Below are 20,353 nucleotides of genomic sequence, written 5' to 3'. Positions count from 1 at the left end.
TTGTTCGGACCCCTAAACACGAAATCGACGGATATGTTAAAAGGGGGACAACTCTAAGTTGACAGTGTAAAATATGCTGAAAACGAAAGAAGCATCGATATCGGCGACAATCTGATACGCAGCGACTTATCCGAACAGCACCTGGGTCCAGAGAGCGACTATGCGATTGATATATTGATATAATGTTATCATGTGTGTCCTAGTATTTACAATAGATTGTTATGATAAGATGACCCACATTGAAACCACAATACACACCGAGCTGTCAAATCGTCCATGGGCTGCAGGGATCACTGAGATAAAATGGACTCCAGGCCATGTAAACTGGACACTGATCGGGGAGGCAGAAAGTTTATCGGACTTTTAATTCTGTCTGGCGTTTTTCTGGTCTATTATTTTTACCAGGAGACATTTTCTACTCCTCAAGTTGTGCGATATTTCCCTAGGCGACCTGCATCAGGCTCAGTACTTCGGAAACTGCACTGGACGAGTGACACTACACCGAACATCTCACAGTCGTTAGGAGATGACGACGACGTGGAGGTAAGCAAATTAAACAAAACAGCCCAATATCATAGATCTTTATAAATAACGTCATGTGCTCCAGATTTGGTTTTATTGTGTCATGTAAGGACGTGCCAGGTTTGTTGGTGGATGAAATCCAGAGTACCCGGAGTCAATCACCGACCAGTGGTTAGTACCTGGCAACTGTTTCAGGGCCACTTGGGATTTAAACTCGCGACCCAGAAGTGGAGGGTTGGTGGCAATATGTCCAGATATCTTAACCTCTCGGCCACCGCAGCCACCAACATATCATGTGGTCCAAAAGTGACAATATTTTTTGTACATGTATTCTGAAGCCTGGATACTACATGTGTATATATATTAACATGGTTTTGATTTAATTTGTACACAAATTTCTAATTTTTAAGTTTTGATGTAAGATGTACTAACTAATTGAATTTCAGGAAACTTTGTAACAATCAATTTGCCTAACATCTGTAAGTAACAATGATTTACACCAAAAACCTTGCTTAGATTGTAACTATCTGACTTGCAACACTTCAATTTATATGTAACTAGTTACCAATCAAACAAAATTCTACATTTTTTAACAATCATAAAACATATGATAAAGAAATGCTTTTATAAACTGTATAAATGTTGGATTTCTCTATCACATTTTCTTGACAGCATGTTATCCCAGTTTTTCTGATTAAAAACCAACTTCGCTCCGCCTCAATGAAACTAGTAAACTCTGATCACTTCTGACCTCTGACCTGCATGAGAATACATTTTGACATTGTTTACATTTTGACCTAGTTTTACACCGCTTCAGTTTTGAATGAACTTTCTGCAATGTGGCCTATCGTTGTACATTTAGAAACAGTCACATTCCTCATAATATCACATTTTATCTGACAAATGGAATATGTTATTAACAGGATTCCTTGTATCATTATTTTTCTAAGCAAACTCAACATTAAATATAATATATAAATATAAAACAATTTTCTTTCAATATATAAATTTTCAAACAGTCTTTTAAAGAAAACAACATAAAATGGGTTAACGGTCCCAAGGCCTGACAGACAAACGAACCTTTGGATCATTGAACTTTCTCACTAACAGGTATTTGAACCACAGGAACTTTGAACTAATATGAACCTTTTGACCTAAAGACTATTCGACTAACAGGACTTTGGCCTATTGGACCTGTGGACTCACAGATCTTTGGACCTAAAGACTATTGGACTTACAAGGCCTATAGACTTATTGGCCTTTGGACCTAAAGACTATTGGACTAACAAGGCCTACAGACTTATTGGTCTTTGGACCTAAAGACTATTGGACTAACAAGGCCTACGGACTTATTGGGCTTTTAGACCTGTAGACTATTGGACTAACAGGATTTTAGCCTATTGGACCTATGGACTTATGGGCTTTTGGACCTAAATACTATTGGACTAAAAGGCCTTTTGGCCATTGGACCTGTGGACTTATCAGTTGTTGAACCTAGAGACCTTGGACTTAAAAAATAAGCCTTTGTTCTATTGGTCTTTCAGAATGACAGGCTTTAAAGATCTATTGGACCTTTTAACTAGTGGGTACAGACCTGCAGACTTTTAGAATTTGATACTAAAAGACCATATATTGATTGATTTTCCAATTTACTATAATTAAAAGCGCATTTAGCTTATGAAATCCTTATTTACATGCTTAAAGTTGTCATCTTCTGGTATTTTTTTGTTTTTAAACCTAGGCTTCTTTTAAATTAACACCATCCTACTAAGTGTGAATAGTACAAATGGTATAAACAAGTAGGTTCACTGAGTATATATTAGAAAAATCCTTGATCTCTGGGGGTTACGATCACATACACCTTCTTCACGAATCCCCTGGAGATCGAGGAGTAATAAGGAGACACCCATCGTTTGATGTTACCTGTTTCAGTGTAGAGAAGTTCTCAACAAGAAGGCAGATGAGAGATGTGATTTTGTCAAGCAGACAGATGACTGTCAAATCGACGAGGGCTTCCTTGACTACACACAGTTTGTATACTGTGATTTTGGCCACGGCAAACACATCGAAGTTCTGGCCATGATCATTCTGGTGAGTATGACCACTATACTATGTACACACTTTCTTTCGCGACTACTTAATTTCGCGATTTCCATTTCAAAACAATTTCGCGAAGATTAACATTTGTGAATTTGAAAAAAAATATGAGGGGAAATTCCTATCAGTTTCAATGATGTGGATGTTAGTTCACAGAAATAAACTTTCCCGAATTTATTTGGATTGCGAAATCCGCACAAATAAATTGCACGCAAAAGAAAGTTAGTTAACTGTAACTAATATATTCCCTATTTGCATATTACATAGTTATCTGACCTTGCGTGTAGATATTGATTGTTAAGTCATGTTTAAAGTCATATTTTGAGAGAAAACAACATGAGGTTTGCTCACAAAATAATGACGTCACTATATATACCTACCCATTGGGGAGATAACTCTGTAATATGCAAAAACAGAATAACTATTGATGAGTACCTTTTCCCACCAATTAAAACATTGTCATACCAACTGATAATATGTAAATAACAGAAAAGTTGTGCCATTTTTCCTCTGAATTTTCAATTTTGATTTCTAAATTTCAGTTTCTATGGTGGATATTCCTTTTCATAGGCCTAGCTGTCACAGCCGATGATTTGTAAGTATTACCATATAATTGGCTTATCCAACTCAATCATTCGACTCGTCCCTAAAACTGACTCTACGCCTGTAGAGGTCACAAGTTAATTACCTCAAATTAATTGCAGACTAAAATTTTGAAAACTGTGTAGTTTTCTCTATTTGATTTATTTTGAAAATTGATTAATGGTTTTCTTTGTGCAATAATTTTGTGAAAAGTTAGTCCAATTTAGTACTATTAAGCGCCCCTTCATTTTATTTCAATTTTTAAGCAGCCTGGGAGTTTATTGGGTCGAATACAGTAACTCCACTGAAAACCTGTGTAAATGATGACAATGATCATTACTTTATGTTTTTGAAGTTATTGACTGTCAGACTAGTCAGAATTATCATCTTTTTAAAACAGCCTTTTGATTAGCTGATAAAGGTTAGAACAGTGGGGTTGTGTGATTATCATGATAAAAGATCAGATTAATTGTAGTAAAGTACTTACTTTACAACATACATACCGTATTTTCACTAATAAGAGTGCTGGGCGCAGGTAATTGGCCAAGGGAGGCGCTGTTATTTGAGACCATTTTTACATGTTTTTTTCTGAAACATACTATAGTCATCTTGCATATGCCAATTAGTTTTCATCCACACGCGTGTGTGGGACATTCAAGTGACATGTTTTGTTTTGAACACGGCAATCTCGCTGTTCTTTGCATAAACATTCGGCAAACATGTCCTAAGTTGTCCAATATAATAAATTTAGTTCTTATACAAGATGATATAGATATGTTAAACATCAAACTGATGTGAGACACTATTTTAGTAGCACCTCCAAGACAAATTGTCACAATCTGCCACAACAATTGTATGAAATAAGTTGATTTTTTTCGGCAAAAAACGTAGGAGGGGTGGGGGGGCACTTATTAGAGGAGGCTCTCTTAATAGGGAATATACGGTACATATATATACCCCTATTATTGTGAACAGACTTTGTTCATATTGATTCCAGTTATTGTTTCTTTGTGTTTGTTTCAGTTTCTGCCCAGCTTTATCAGTGATATCAGAGACCATGCACTTGAGTCACAATGTTGCTGTATCCTTTACAAAAAAACAATGGCGGGTATGATATTTTTGCGGCACGTTACTATGGTAACGAAAATTTAATCTGCGAAATATTAGAAATGGTTGAATCATATACCTGGATAGCTAGATATGCCAAAAAATATTGTTATTATTTAATTTTCTTGTTTTTAGGTCAAATTGCAAAAATAACCCTCTATACAGTAATAATTGTACAATTTTTGTGAAACGCATAAAACATTCATTCCTTGACCCAAAACAAAGGGTGTCACCTTCCTGGCTTTTGGCAATGGTGCTCCCGACATTTTCTCAGCAATTGCGGCCATTGGTAACGCCAAAAATGGAGATGCCGGATTGGCGATTGGGGCCTTGTTTGGTAGGTAAAGGGCATGAGGGGAATGAATTGTGGTTAGAAAGATAGTATTATCAATTACTAATAGACCGAGATATTTGATAATGGCCCTATAGTATTTTAGAAGAAAATGGTAATAAGTATGTTCATATACATGTACATCATGAAATAATTTTAAACTTTTAATCAAGGTCATTTGGGTCATATTAATTAGCTTTAATAACTTTGTCTGAAAAAAATACACAAATGAATATAATATTTGTCAAGTCAAAGAAATGTTTGCAATAACTTGTTTGTAACTAATACTGTATAAATTTATGCAAGAGGGAAATTTCAACTTATTCCGCGAAGGTCGCTTGTTTGCGGAAATTTCCTCCGCATGTAATATTCTGTGAATGTATGAACTGTACAGCGAAAACATCTGAAGGTATATCTATTCTGTATTTGCATATTACAGAGTTATCTGCCCTTGCGGGTAGGTATTGATAATGATGTCATATGTTTGTGAGCGTAACATCATACATGTACTTTTCAGAGAAAATAACGTCCATTGTGTTCACAAAATAATGATGTAACAATAGATACTCACAAGGGAGCTAACTCTTTACAAAGACGGAATTGCGAAAATAACACCACAGTGAAAGTTTTATGCTCGCAAATGGCAAAATTAGCACTCCACTTTAACAGTATTTTATTGATCCCATGTAGGAGCTGGTGTGTTTGTGACGACCATTGTAGCTGGATCCATCGCTGTCATCTGTCCCTTCCAGGCCATGCAGCGGCCGTTTCTCAGGGATGTCATATTTTATCTAGCCGCTGCCTTCTGGAGCTTCACCATTCTGTGGAAGAAGGAGATCAAGAAAATAGAGGCTATAGGTGATGATCGGTGTATCTATATAGGAAATGTATAGGAAAATAGTTCATATCTGAACGCTTCTGTGCTACTGTAGAAAACCTACTGTATTCAACCCAATAAGCGCCCAGGGCGTTTAAAAAATTGAAAAAATGAAAAGGTGCTAATAAGACAAAATTATTGAAAATCTAGACAGTATTTTGTAGTTTTTTTCTTTATTTATGCGTGGACAATTGAAATTGAGGCCTCAAAAAGGGGGAGGACGCTTATAGGGACATGGGCGCTTATTGGGTCGAATAAAGTATTTGTTGTAAGGTCCTGAGATTTGAGTGCCCTTTAATTTTGTAAACCAACTTTCTTTCATGTGCAATTAATTTACTTTCGCAAATTTTGCGATGGCTGTATCAACAATATACCGGTAATAAGATTAACGCCACCATATTTTAGTCAAAGATTTATAAGTGAGAAGGATTCGTGACTGTCTCTTTACATTACTAAACACCATGCAAGTAGCCTATGAACCGGGAAATAAAAAACATTTTTCTTAACAAATACTTGTCTTATCGAGTCAAAAGAAACACAAATGTAAAGCTTAAGAAATTCCACGATGTCTACTCCAATATCAAATGTTGGGCCGGCGGATATCAAAGGAAAATCAATCGTCAACCAACATCACAGTCAGTGCACAAATACAAAAGCGCTTGCGACATATTGGTCCAAATCCCTGAGTGACAAATGCCTCTCACTTATAAACGTTTTTAGTGTAGCTTTTCTAAAAAAGTTGTAAAATAATATTACCACTAAAATGTGTATGTTTACAGTATGTATGATGCATGTAAGTGTACTCTACACAATGTATAGTGCTTTAAATTGGTGGGCACATTTTTGTTGTTTTGTTAACGGAACATATTCGCTTAGTTTTAATTTGCGGTTTGTGATTCCTCTGTATATCTGATATGTTCAATGCACTTTTGAATGCCAGTAGTGAAATTCTGGTGTTTAAAAATAGCAGATTTCAGGAAAACCACAAATAAATGTCTCGCAAATATTACTCATAATACTGTGTGCTCATTATGCTCTTATTTATGATAACTGTATATTAATACTTTATCATGTTCATGTATATTTATAGATTTTATGGGTGATCGGGTGGTGTAGTGGTTAAGCCGCTCGCCTTTCACCTAGCCAGCCGGGGTTCGATCCCCGGCACGGACGTGAAAAGGCCAGGGGTCACCTGCCCGATCACGTGGGTTTTCTCCGGGCACTCCAGTTTCCTCCCACACTAAGACCCCTTGCGCGCTTACATCCGGGCCATCGAGAGTGATTTATATAAGTTGTATAACTTGTTTCTCAATCGATGTAAAATAAATAAAGTTTATATTTATAGATTTTATGTAATGGTGATGTCAATAACGTTTTCTATTGTAGGCTTCATCCTGATGTATGCCGGCTACGTGGTGGTGGTCGTGTTTGGCAGATATATTTATCAGAAATACAAAAGCTTTGTTCCCTGTAAGTATTCCCGCGTAACGCCACAAATATTAACTCATTCACCCCTGTAGACACATTTAGACTCTTCTAAATCAAAGAATAGACCAGTCCATTATGAAATTTCAGGGGTGAATAAGTTAAAAGACACCTTCATCATGACAGTCTATCATCATGAGATTGGATATTCAGAACACAGGACGTAACTAACAATACAGTACAATATTTTTTTTACTTTTTTTTTTTTTCATGAATTTTTTTATTAGTTTTCAGCATAATAATACAATACAACACAGTACAATAACAATGAGTACAGTACATACAATGGACAATTCTTATTGGTACATTGGAATTTACATACTTGTAGCTATGAAGGGAATAAGTAAAGATTAAATTTAGTCTAATATCAACTATTTATGTCAATGTATCAGGAAAATACAAGATAATTAATTACCGTAACTTTGATTTGGTCTAATATCAACCATTTATGATAATGTATCAGGAAAATACAAGATAATCAATTACCGTAACATTGCTTATATATTGGGCTAATGATCAAATGTTTAAAAAAAAATTTTTTTTCAATTGAAACCTTGAAATGTATGTAAATACGATACAATATTGACCTTGATTTACTACTGTACACTCGGTAAAATTTCACGGGTGCAAATTTTCGCGGTTTACTGTTTGGAACTGATTCACTGTTTACATAATTTGAGAATTATCTTGGCTGTAAGCCTTTGAAAGTGTCATTCATATGACAGACTGTAATATGTGAAGCTTTGATTTTGATAAATTTTGAAAGGTGTCAAATTTTGCTGTGTGTCAAAGCTAGTTGGATTAAACTGCGAATTTAGAGAAATTATAAGCCAAGTGAAAATTATCAATACTACAGTAGTTGCTCTGTATTTCAGTAAAGGATGGCGAGGTTACAGTACGAGAAGAAAATGACGATTCTTATGAAACTTTGCCAGGAAGCAATCAGAAATCTGGTAAGTCAGAGAAACATGATCACATCAGAATGTCTGGACTGAACTTCTTAATAGCTATATCTAGCATTTAATGGGCCTACTGATCCAGTTGACACGTAAGTACATTAACATCAGTATTTTATGGAGCACAGTCCTTGATGACAGAATTTGCAACATTTGAAAGGACAATTCAGTCTAAGAGTACATTAAAATTAGCATATATATCGGAATCAAACCAGTTCTAATGGAAATTAGATTAGTTGGTTTTACTGTGATATATCAGAAAAGCCAAACGGTAGTGAAATGTATGTGATATGTTATCACTCGCTTGCTGTCCGCCATTACACATTGGGGTCGGACGTCTTGTATGCCGAACCCTTGCCCTTGCCAGTGTATGGCCCTTGCCAGTGTTGTAAAGAAATTTTTGTCTAGAACTACTGAAATTGCTCTTACAGTAGTGTGTTTACGTTATTAGGGGCATATTCTAGATCTTGTCTAAATAACTATAAATTTATGTCAACTCCTCAGTGGTTATGTATTGCATTTGATTTACAAACATGACTTGTTTGCATATTTATTGTACTTGTTTGATATCGCTTATCTACTAGGCAATAAAACTGAACCACATAAAATTTCAAATTCTCATTGAGGCATTATTTTTTCACATAATACATATGAAGGTCTTTCTGAAGGGAATTTATACGGCAAGTCCTCAAATTGTGAATTTGACGTCTTGTAAGCGGTACGGTAGATATTAAGAATGGTAGTTATGTTTTTTTTGGACAAAAATAATATGTAAATGCATGTATACGCATAAAATAATTGGAAACCTACAAAAAAGTATAGAAAACTATGCCTGAGTGATTTTCGGAGGCAGTGCTCCACTACAACACATAGGGACCAATTCGTACCCGGCCGAAAGGTATAGTAGGCCGGGTACGTATATTCGTTCTAGGGTATGGGTACAGCATGCATGTTTATACCTGCTTAATTGTATTGATCAACGATTAGGAATATCAACGGTGTCAATCAAAATACTTAACAATGTCTTGGAATTTGTCAATATTTCTTGCTAAATGTTTCATAAGGAATGTAGAACAATATGTTCATTATGTCATATTTTGTTCGTGGTTATGTTACAGAATTAGCCTCATTGCATTGTCCCTTTAATCTTTCCGTACCATTGCCGACGGTAATTGACAGGGATTTTAATTTCCCTCCCTCTTCCCCATTGTTGACTCTTGATATTGACGTTCTTTCTTCACAAATTAAATTTTCAATGCAGTCATATACGATATTAAAGCATTTTAGGTTTGAAACAAACTTTGTAGGTGCTAAATAAATATGTATTTCAACCATGTGTATAAAATTCAGCTGACATTATCATCAACCCAAAATCTTGATTAGCTGCACCTTTATGCCAGATTGCAATATAAAAATAAAATCTTGATGCAGATTTTAGATAGCTCACAAAATAATTTCCAAGTCAGTTCAATTAAATTAATTCATTTAAGAACACAACAACTGGACATTTTGTCTGGCATTTTCTCAAAAACTTCGAGGAAGGGGAGGCTGATATGGACACTTCGGGAACAGAATCTGGAAAGAATACAAAGTACAGAGAGAGTAAATGTCCATATTTTAAAAAGCGTTATCCTGTCCTTGATGAAACAAAAAATTCACATTAATATTTTTTTTTTTTTTCAGAGCGTGATCCTCTCCTTGACGACAGAATAAACAGGTCGACAGAGGAAGAGCCTACAGAAACAAATTCATTACAAGAGTTCCTGGCAGCTATTAACCCCATAGATATAGAAAAGTGGCCTGACATGAAAATATACACAAAAGTATATGAAGTTTTTAAGGTAAGTGCATATTTATATTTGTTTTATTACAGGTCCCAATTATGTTTATATGTCCTGTGAGATTATAAACTGCTCTATTACAGGCCCCTTCATGCATGTTCAATTACAGGCCCAGATATTGTTTGTTCTATTACAGGTTTCGACCATGTTTGTTCTATGACAGGCCTCGATCATGCATGTTCTATTACAGGCCCAAATTATGTTTGTTCTATTACAGACCTCGATCATGCATGTTCTATTACAGGCCCCAATTATGTTTGTTCTATTACAGGCCCCAATTATGTTTGTTCTATTACAGACCTCGATCATGCATGTTCTATTACAGGCCCCAATTATGTTTGTTCTATTACAGACCCCAATTATGTTTGTTCTATTACAGGCCTCAATTATGTTTGTTCTATTACAGGCCCCAATTATGTTTTTTCTATACAGACCTCGATCATGCATGTTCTTATTACAGGCCCAAATTATGTTTGTTCTATTACAGGCCCCAATTATGTTTGTTCTATTACAGACCTCGATCATGCATGTTCTATTACAGGCCCAGATATTGTTTGTTCTATTACAGGCCCCAATTATGTTTGTTCTATTACAGACCTCGATCATGTGTGTTCTATTACAGGCCCAAATCATGTTTGTTCTATTACAGGCCCCAATTATGTTTGTTCTATTACAGACCTCGATCATGCATGTTCTATTACAGGCCCAGATATTGTTTGTTCTATTACAGGCCCCAATTATGTTTGTTCTATTACAGACCTCGATCATGTGTGTTCTATTACAGGCCCTAATTATGTTTGTTCTATCACAGACCTGGATCATGTGTGTTCTATTACAGACCTTGATCATGCATGTTCTATTACAGGCCCTAATTATGTTTGTTCTATTACAGGCCCCATTTATGTTTGTTCAATAACAGGCCCCAATTATGTTTGTTCAATTACAGGCCCCGGTAATGTTTGTTCTATTACAGGTCCCAATTTTGTTTGTTCTATTACAGGCCCCGTTCATGTTTGTTATATTATAGACCCTGATTATGTTTGTTTATAAGGCCCATCATGTTTGTTCTATTACAGGCCCTGATCATGTTTGTTCTATTACAGGCCCTGATCATGTTTGTTCTATTACAGGCCCTGTTATGTTTGTTTATTATAGGCCCAGATCATGTTTGTTCTATTACAGGCCCTGATCATGTTTGTTTTATTACAGGCCCACTGTTTTTTATTATAGGCCCTGATCATGTTTGTTTTATTATAGGCCCTGATCATGTTTGTTCTATTACAGGCCCTGATCATGTTTGTTCTATTACAGGCCCTGATCATGTTTGTTCTATTACAGGCCCTGATCATGTTTGTTCTATTACAGGCCCTGATCATGTTTGTTCTATTACAGGCCCTGATGATGTTTGTTTTATTACAGGCCCTGATCATGTTTGTTCTATTACAGGCCCCGATCATGTTTCTACTCATCATCACAGTTCCGGTTGTAGACAAAGAAGAAGACAAACATAAGTGGAATAGATACCTTAATTCCCTACAGTGTTTCACTGGACTCGTCTTTTCTTCCCTGGCTACCAAGGGTAGGTCTTTAACATCTTAAAGTACTGTACACAAAGGTTTATTTCATAATATATAAAACATTGAGTTATAATTATAAATATTGTTGGTTTGTCACTTAAATTGTGTGTCTTACTTCGTATTTTTGTCTATCAGATTTTTGAAATTTGCATTTTGGACAATTTTTCTATTTCCTCACCAAATTGATGAGTTATGAAATGAAAAACTTTTACAATTACTGATATTTATTAGACAAAACAAAATTTAATTTCTGTTGTAAAAGTATGAATTTTTTTGCTGTATCTAACACTATGGGTTGTAGTTGGCCTTGACACCATTGGGGGAACGTTTCCAGTGTGGGCTCTCGCTCTGATCATCGGTGCAGCGCTCTCCGCTCTAGTGTTCTTCACTTCAAAGGATGATGAACAACCAAAATATCACCCAGTACGTCACATGTTGGAATTAGTCCGCTAACAGCCAAACATATATGAGAAGAACAATTATATATGTTTATATATATATAATTATGAAACGTTAAAGTTTTGTATTTGATTTAGAAGAATACAATTGCTTTGAGAATAATGAAGTTTCAACATTATAAAATATAATTGTGAAAACAAAATGCTTTGAGAATAATAAAGTTTCAACATTATAAAAATAATTGTGAAAACAAAATATTCACGTCCTTGAAATAATAATTGTATCTACGGTATATTGCATTATGTCTAGTGCATTGGCTTCCTAGATAATTAATACAGTTGTATTACTTTGTGTCTAGGCATTTATGTACCTAGGCCTAGTTTCACTAACATTCCTTAACTGTAAGGAATTCCTTAACTTATAATTTCCCATGGGAAAGCATTACAGATTTTAAGGAAGACTCGTTAACTTCTGTAATACTTTACTATGGGAAATTTTATGTTAAGGAATTCCTAAGCTGAAGGAATGATGGTAAAACTGGGTCCATGGCTACTTAAATTGATACAGTTGCATTATTTTTGTTTAGGCATTTGCATACCTTGGTTTCCTTGTGGCATGTATATGGATCTACTCAGTAGCTAATGAAATCGTCAACATTCTTCAGGTAAAGATGGGCAGAAAACTTAAGATAATTATAGTTTTGATGATTTGCTATTTATTAAATCATGTTAAAAATTTTGCTTTTCAAGATAAATTATTAGGAAGAAGGCTTTATCATATGAATTTTGCTCTACAAACTTCATGTTCATGTGTTTTGGACTGGAAACAATCAGGGAAAGACCTGTTGATAATATTTTGCTTTTACAATTTATGTATATCAGATGATTTGACTCTCATATACGTATATCTTCATGTTGAAGGATCTGCTTTTTTGAGCAGTCAAAATTTCTATGACCAAATTCTATGCCAATTTTATCTTGCAGGTCAAGCATTTCACAATTTTGCTTAAAACTGTAAATTTAAATATAATTATTTAAAAATTTTGCAATATGACTATACAATTTTAATTATAACTAGTACCTGATATACATTGTTTACACGAATGCTGAAACATTATTACCTATTAGGTGATGACTGAATCAGCATTTTACATCATAAATACATCATATATCATAAATACATCATGCATATATATAAATGCATCATGCATTAAAAATCATAAATCATAAATACATCAGACATTATAAATACATCATACATATATCATAAATACATCATACATCACAAATACATCATACACTACATCACAAATACATCATTAAATACGTAAATACAATACATTATAAATACATACATATATCATAATACATACATACATCATACATCATAATGCATCATAAATACATCATACATCATAAATACATCATAAATACATCATATAAATACATCATAAATACATCATACATAATAAATACATCATACATCATAAAATACATCATAAATACATTACATCATACATATATAAATACATCATACATTATCATAAATAAATCATAAATACACATATATACATCATACATACATACAATACATCATAATATTTATCATAAATACATCATAAATAAATCATACATCAAAATACATCATACATACATCATATAATATACATCATAAATAATCATACTACATACATCATAATACACAATCATCATATAATAATCATAAATACATCATAAATACATCATACATAATAAATAAATCATAAATATACAATCCATCGTAAATACATCATAAATACATCATACACCACAAATATTTTATACATATATCATACATCACAAATACATCATATATCATAAATACGTCATACATCATAAATACATCATACATCATAAATTCATCATACATCATAGATACATCATAAATACATCATACATCATGAATGCATCATACATCACAAAAATATCATACATCATAAATACATCGTAAATACATCATAAATACATCATACATCACAAATACGTCATACATCATAAATACATCAGAATCTTTTGATTGATTTCAGACTTTTGGAATTGTACTCAATATCAGCAATGCTATCTTGGGGCTGACTTTACTGGCTTGGGGAAATAGTATTGGTGGTAAGTAGAAGGGCTAGGAAATAGTATAAGTGGCGAGTTGAAGGGCTAGGAAATAGTATTAGTGCTGAGTTGAATGGCTAGGATTTATCAATGGCCTGGGGAGATTTTTATCGATCTTTAAAAGTTGTATTATTTCAGATATTCAGAATATTCATTTTGACCAAATTAATAAACATGCAACTATATCGATTTTATCAAAGTATTTCGTTTGATAGGCACATCTTAATGAGTTAAATGCTTTTGTTAACAGATTTGATAGCGGATACTGTGATGGCTAGACAGGGCTATCCGAGGATGGGAATATCGGCGTGTTTTGGTGGACCGCTGTTCAGTATCCTTTCCAAGTAAATGTTCTCATGAAGAATAGACACAGTGACATGTTGGGCAATGCTTTTCTTTGATCAATCATATATATTGGACTTATGACTTCTTTCTGTAAAGTGCTGCAAAGGGATGTTTTAATGAAGTATATTCTAAAGACATATTACCATTCATTAGGCCAAAAAAAAAAAAATGTCTGTTTAGGGTTTACCGACTGACCCTAATTTTCATCCCCGACTATAAATTTTTTTCTCAACTACGAAAAAAATTAAAAATCAGGATTTCGATCTCAGACTCTGGTTCCGGCTATTATTTTAGAGTGAAAGACGCAAAAAAAAAAAAAAAAAAAAAAAATCCTCCCGACCTACCGACCCTATTTTTTTTTAGCCAATGTAACCCAAAACAGACATATTATTTTTTTGGCCTTAATAGTATAACAATGAAATCATCCAATTTTTTTGACCTACTTCCTTAACAATCACCAGATTTACTTCTTGGAATAGGAATACCTTTTACAGTCGCAACGATAAAAAATGGTGCTGACTATCAGGTAGGTTATATATATTTCACCACGAATAATACCCCTCACCCATGCAGAGAAGAAATAAAGGTCAAAACTGGTGGGGATCTTATTTGTGGACATATTTATAGTGCTCTACATCATATTTCTGGTTGTCGCAATTTTTAGCCGAGACTTATGTTATTGATGTGAAAATATAGACGTGACATTTACATATGTGCCTCTTATTAAGTTTATCAATTAGAAGGTTAAAAATAGTTGAAATTGTACTTGTATTGTTGTCTATCTATGAGGACACCATCTTGGATTTTTTAATCATTGTCCTGTCGTTGGTGTAACAGTTGTAAGACAGAAGGGTAGTGATTAGGTAGGTTGCCATGGCGACAGCTATCAAGAAAGTTACTATAGTTACAACCATCAGATAGGTTACCATGGTGACAACCATCAGATAGGTTACCATGGTGACAACTATCAAGTGGTTAACTATCAGGTAGGTTACCATGGTGACAACTATCAGGTAGGTTACCATGGTGACAACTATCAGGTAGGTTACCATGGTGACAACTATCAGGTAGGTTACCATGGTGACAACTATCAGGTAGGTTACCATGGTGATGACAACTATCAGGTAGGTTACCATGGTGACAACTATCAGGTAGGTTACCATGGTGACAAATATCAGGTAGGTTACCATGGTGACAACTATCAGGTAGATTACCATGGCAACAAGGTAAGACTATCAGGAAAGTTTACCATGGTATGACAATTATGAGGTAATTTACCATGGTGACATGATGACTATCAGGTAGAGTGACACTATCAGGTTACCTACACTGCGATACAATGCATAATACATCGTGATACCGCCTATGCGATACATTGTTGAATGTAAAATAATGACTTTGATATACATCCTCGATCATTTTTAAGCTTAACCAGGGCAGAATAACACCATATGTACCTCCACCTAAAAGGCCCACAATGGATAATATACCTGTATTGTATCTGTTCTAGCTGGAGATAACCTTTGAGGAGGTCGTGTTGGCAGCGTTCCTGATGCTGAGCCTCATAACTTCCTTACTAATAGTGCCACTGTCCAAATTTAAGATGTCTCGTACGTACGGAATTATACTTATAGTGCTCTACGGCATATTTCTGGTTGTCGCAATTTTAGCCGAGACTAACGTTATTGATGTGAAAATATAGACATGACCTTTACATATGTGCCTCTAATTAAGTTTATCAATAAGAAGGGTATAACAATTGAAATTATACTTGTATATATTGTTGTATGATAACATCTTTGTGACAATGAAAACCCATGTATTTTCACACTTTTGCGAGTTACAGAAACTATTCCATGGCAATTGCTACTCACTAATCCTTTTTGTCCTCAAATTCAAATTAGATTTTAATTGCACGTGGGATTTATTTGATTTACAGTATTGTGAATATCACTCAAATAATTGAACTTTTGACATGGTAATGCAGTCCATGTCCTTGTTGTTTATGTGATCGAGGTTTTGTCTTCCTTCCCGACTCCATGATAATGAGATTAATCATGTGATTGTTTCTTTGTACCTGTACTATTTTCCTATTTATTTTGTGTTCTATTTAATGAGATTCACTCAGTCTGTTGAAGTGTGAAGTAAACTCAATGATAGTAAACTCCATGATAGTAAACTCAATGATAGTAAACTCAGATAGTAAACTCAATGATAGTAAACTCAGTGATAGTAAACTCAGTGATAGTAAACTCAGTGATAGTAAACTCAGTGATAGTAAACTCAGTGATAGTAAACTCAATGATAGTAAACTCAGTGATAGTAAACTCAGTGATAGTAAACTCATGATAGTAACCTCAGTGATAGTAAAACTCAATGATAGTAAACTCAATTGATAGTAAACTCAACTAGTAGTGATAGTGAACTCAATAGTAGTGATACTAATGATCGTTAAACTCAATAGTAAAACTAGTGAAACTCAGTGATAGTAAACTCAGATGATAGTAACTCAATGATAGTAAACTCAATGATAGTAAACACAGTGAGTAAATGCAGTGATAGTAAACTCAGTGATAGTAAATCACTAATAGTGAACTCATTGATAGTAAACTCAGTGATAGTGATATTCAGTGATCGTAAAAACTCAGTGATAGTAAACTCAGTGATAGTAAACTCAGTGATAGTAAACTCAATGATAGAACTCCATTGATTGTAAACTCAAATTCATGATAGTAAAACTCATAATGTGATCATTGATTGTAAACTCAGTGATAGTAAACCTCAGTGATAGTAAACTCAGTGATAGTAAACTCAGTGATAGTAAACTCAGTGATAGTAAACTCAATGATAGTAAACTCAATGATAGTAAAACTCAGTGATAGTAAACTCAAATAATTGAACTAGTAATGAAGTCCATGTCCTTGTTGTTTAGTGATCGTTTGTCTCCTTCCGACTCCAATTATCTTAAACTCATTGTGATAGTAAACTCAATGATAGTAAACTTCACTCAGTCTGTGTAAGTAAAACTCAAACAACTCAGTGACAGTAAAATCAGTGATAGTAAACTCCAATAATAGTAAACTCAATGTAATAGTAAACTCATGATAGATACTCAATGATAGTAAACTCAGTGATAGTAAACTCAGTGATTCAGTAACTCATGATACTCAATGTGATAGTAAACTCAATGATAGTAAACTCAGTGATAGTAAACTCAATGATAGTAAACTCAATGATAGTAAACTCAGTGATAGTAAACTCAATGATAGTAAACTCAGTGATAGTAAACTCAGTGATAGTTTAAACTCAGTGATAGTAAACTCAGTGTTGTAATCAGTAAACTCAGTGATAGTAAAACTCATGTTATAGTATAGTAAACTCAATGATAGTAAACTCAGTGATAGTAAACTCAGTGATAGTAAAACTCAATAATAGTGAAACTAATTGATCGTAAACTCAGTGATAGTAAATCCCAGTGATAGTAAATCACTCAGTGACGTGGTAATCTCAGTGATAGGTAAAATCAGTGATAAACTCAGGATAGTAAACTCATTGATAGTAAATCACTCAGTGATAGTAAACTGCCAGTGTTAGTGATAACAGTGAATAGTACTACTCATGATATAGTAACCTCAGTGATAGTAATACTCAGTGTTAGTAAACTCAGTGATCAGTAAACTATGAGTTAACGTGTAATCTGTTGGAAACACAATTGTGATAGTAAACTCAAATGATAGTGAAAACTCCATGATAGTAAACTCATTAATAGTAACCTCAGTGTAAACTCATATATTAGTGAAAACTCATGTGATTGTAAAACTCAGTGGTTAGTAAACTCAGTGATAGTAAACTCAGTGATAGTAAACTCAGTGATAAAAATTCAATGATTTTGTGGTTCTATTTGATTGGACTCAGTGATTGTTGAATATAACTCAATGATAATTAACTCAGTGATAGTAATGCAGATCCAAATTGTCTCAGTGATAGTAAACTCAATTTTAGTCTTTCCTTAAACTCCATGTGATAGTAAACTCATGTGATAGTAACTTTGTTTCAGTGTATAGTTTAAATCAGTGATAGTAAATACTCAGTGATGAGTAAACTCATGATCTCAGTGAGTTAGTAAACTCAGTGATAGTGAACTCAATGATAGTTTGAACTCAATGATAGTAAACTCAATGATAGTTAACTCCTCAGTGATAGTAAACTCAATGATAGTAAACTCCATGATAGTAAACTCATGATAGTAAATCAGTGATGTAAACTCAGTGATAGTAAACTCAGTGATAGTAAACTCAGTGATAGTAAACTCAGTGATAGTGAAACTCAGTAATAGTGAAACTCATGATAGTAAATCAGTATAGTAAAACTCAGTGATGTAAATTTGATAGTAAACGCAGTGATGTAAACTCAGTGATAGTGAACCAATTACTCAGTGATAGTAAACTCAGTGAAAGTAAACTTAGTGATGATAGTGATAAAACTCAGTGATAGTGAACTCAGTGATAGTCAGTGATAGTAATCTCAGTAATATAGTGATAGTGATAGTGAACTCAGTGATAGTAAACGCATTGATAGTAAACTCAATGATAGTAAAACTCAGTGATAGTGAACTCAGTGATAGTAAACGCAATGATAGTAAATTCAGTGAAAGTTAATTCAGTAACAATAAACTCATTGTTAGTAAACTCAGTGATCGTAAACTCAATGATAGTAAATTCGGCGATAGTAAACTCAGTCATGTGTTGGAAAATGTTCATTTTGTTTCATGCAGTTTGATTAGCAAATATCTTGGTTGAGATATTCAATATTTAAAAACACTTTATTTAATAACTTTATAAGTTATGATAATATGCTTATGACATACCGTGGCGTCCGTCAACAATTCACAAAATCATCTGCTTCTCACAAACTACTGGTCGGAATTTCATCAAATTTTGTAGCGTCCTGATAGTGTGGGGACTTAAAATTGTACAATTGGTCGTGCTGACGACACTCCCCACAACTGGGAGCCTAAATAATAGTTACTTAAGGTTTAGCGATATTTTTGTTAGGTGCGACAGAAAGAATTTGTACATTCCATTTTCGAAATAAAAATGTCTTCGTGTCTCTAGTAACCATTTTGGATTCTGATAACTGTAAAAAGGTTACTAGTATAAATACATTTAAAAGTAGTTTACCATTCTTTCTGATCATCAAATCATAAAAGAAGGTTTAACAATTCAAATCTAAACCAAATGGTGTTTTTTTGGGTACGTAAAGCGTGATTTGCAGAATAAATTGTAGATAGAGAACGGAGTCTTCCTTCCTTATCTAGATACCTCAGATGTAAGTACACTGATATTATTACGTCAGCTCTCTGAGGTTAAAAAACAACACATATCTTACATCTATTTCATCTGTGATTATAAACACGTCCATTTGTTGCAATGACTGCAACGGTTGTGTCCATACATTCTGTATATTTTTTGATTTAATGATGCCAATGCGTTCAATACTGCATATTCATATATTTTTATAGTTTTATTTTAACACATTTTTGTATATACGCCGCTGGAAAAGTTTTCATTATTGTATCGATAGTAATTGAACTTTTGATTATTATGTGGTAATTTAAAATTTTGAACGTTTGCTTTTTTTATTATGTGCAATATATAAAAATATGAGTTTATATGTTTTTATAAGTTTTATCAAAAGAATTACATAACAAGCGACCACCTGGTGAAGTTGAATGAAATATTCTTTTCTAATCCAGATTAATTATATGCAAGAACACATAACAGGTAAAATAATATTGATATATTTATTCTAACCATTCTTTTACCGTTTCATTTTGTACAGTTACATGTATGTGTTTATTCTATGTTCATTAGGAATAAAAGCTCCATTTCATAACACTGTGTATAATGTTTTACTGTCTGTAAATCTAATATTATATTTTTAAATTTCAAAAGAGTTTGTATAATAAATTGAATTATTAAGATTAACTTGAGTAAATTTGATATGTCATGGAGCTACATGTATAACACGAAAATCTGAGTGAATTCTCATCACAAATCGCCACGTATACTGTGTTATATCTCCACAACATTC

General features: G+C 33.7%; 1 protein-coding gene across 1 annotated transcript; it reads left to right on the top strand.

Moving 5' to 3' along the window:
- Positions 1 to 59: 59 nt before the first annotated feature.
- Positions 60 to 16,599, top strand: LOC138331326 (mitochondrial sodium/calcium exchanger protein-like). The gene is made up of 16 exons (XM_069278863.1): positions 60 to 543; positions 2,455 to 2,613; positions 3,162 to 3,214; positions 4,225 to 4,282; positions 4,534 to 4,645; positions 5,330 to 5,497; positions 6,903 to 6,986; positions 7,877 to 7,954; positions 9,641 to 9,798; positions 11,245 to 11,377; positions 11,677 to 11,798; positions 12,361 to 12,438; positions 13,840 to 13,915; positions 14,166 to 14,246; positions 14,722 to 14,786; positions 15,771 to 16,599. Exons 1-16 carry the CDS (start codon positions 304 to 306, stop codon positions 15,960 to 15,962), a joined length of 1,857 nt encoding a protein of 618 aa, XP_069134964.1. The 5' UTR covers positions 60 to 303; the 3' UTR covers positions 15,963 to 16,599.
- Positions 16,600 to 20,353: the final 3,754 nt, after the last annotated feature.

The sequence above is a fragment of the Argopecten irradians genome, chromosome 9 (genome assembly GCF_041381155.1).
Source record: "Argopecten irradians isolate NY chromosome 9, Ai_NY, whole genome shotgun sequence".
Taxonomy (NCBI): domain Eukaryota; kingdom Metazoa; phylum Mollusca; class Bivalvia; order Pectinida; family Pectinidae; genus Argopecten; species Argopecten irradians.
This window is presented reverse-complemented; position numbering and strand designations above follow the sequence as displayed.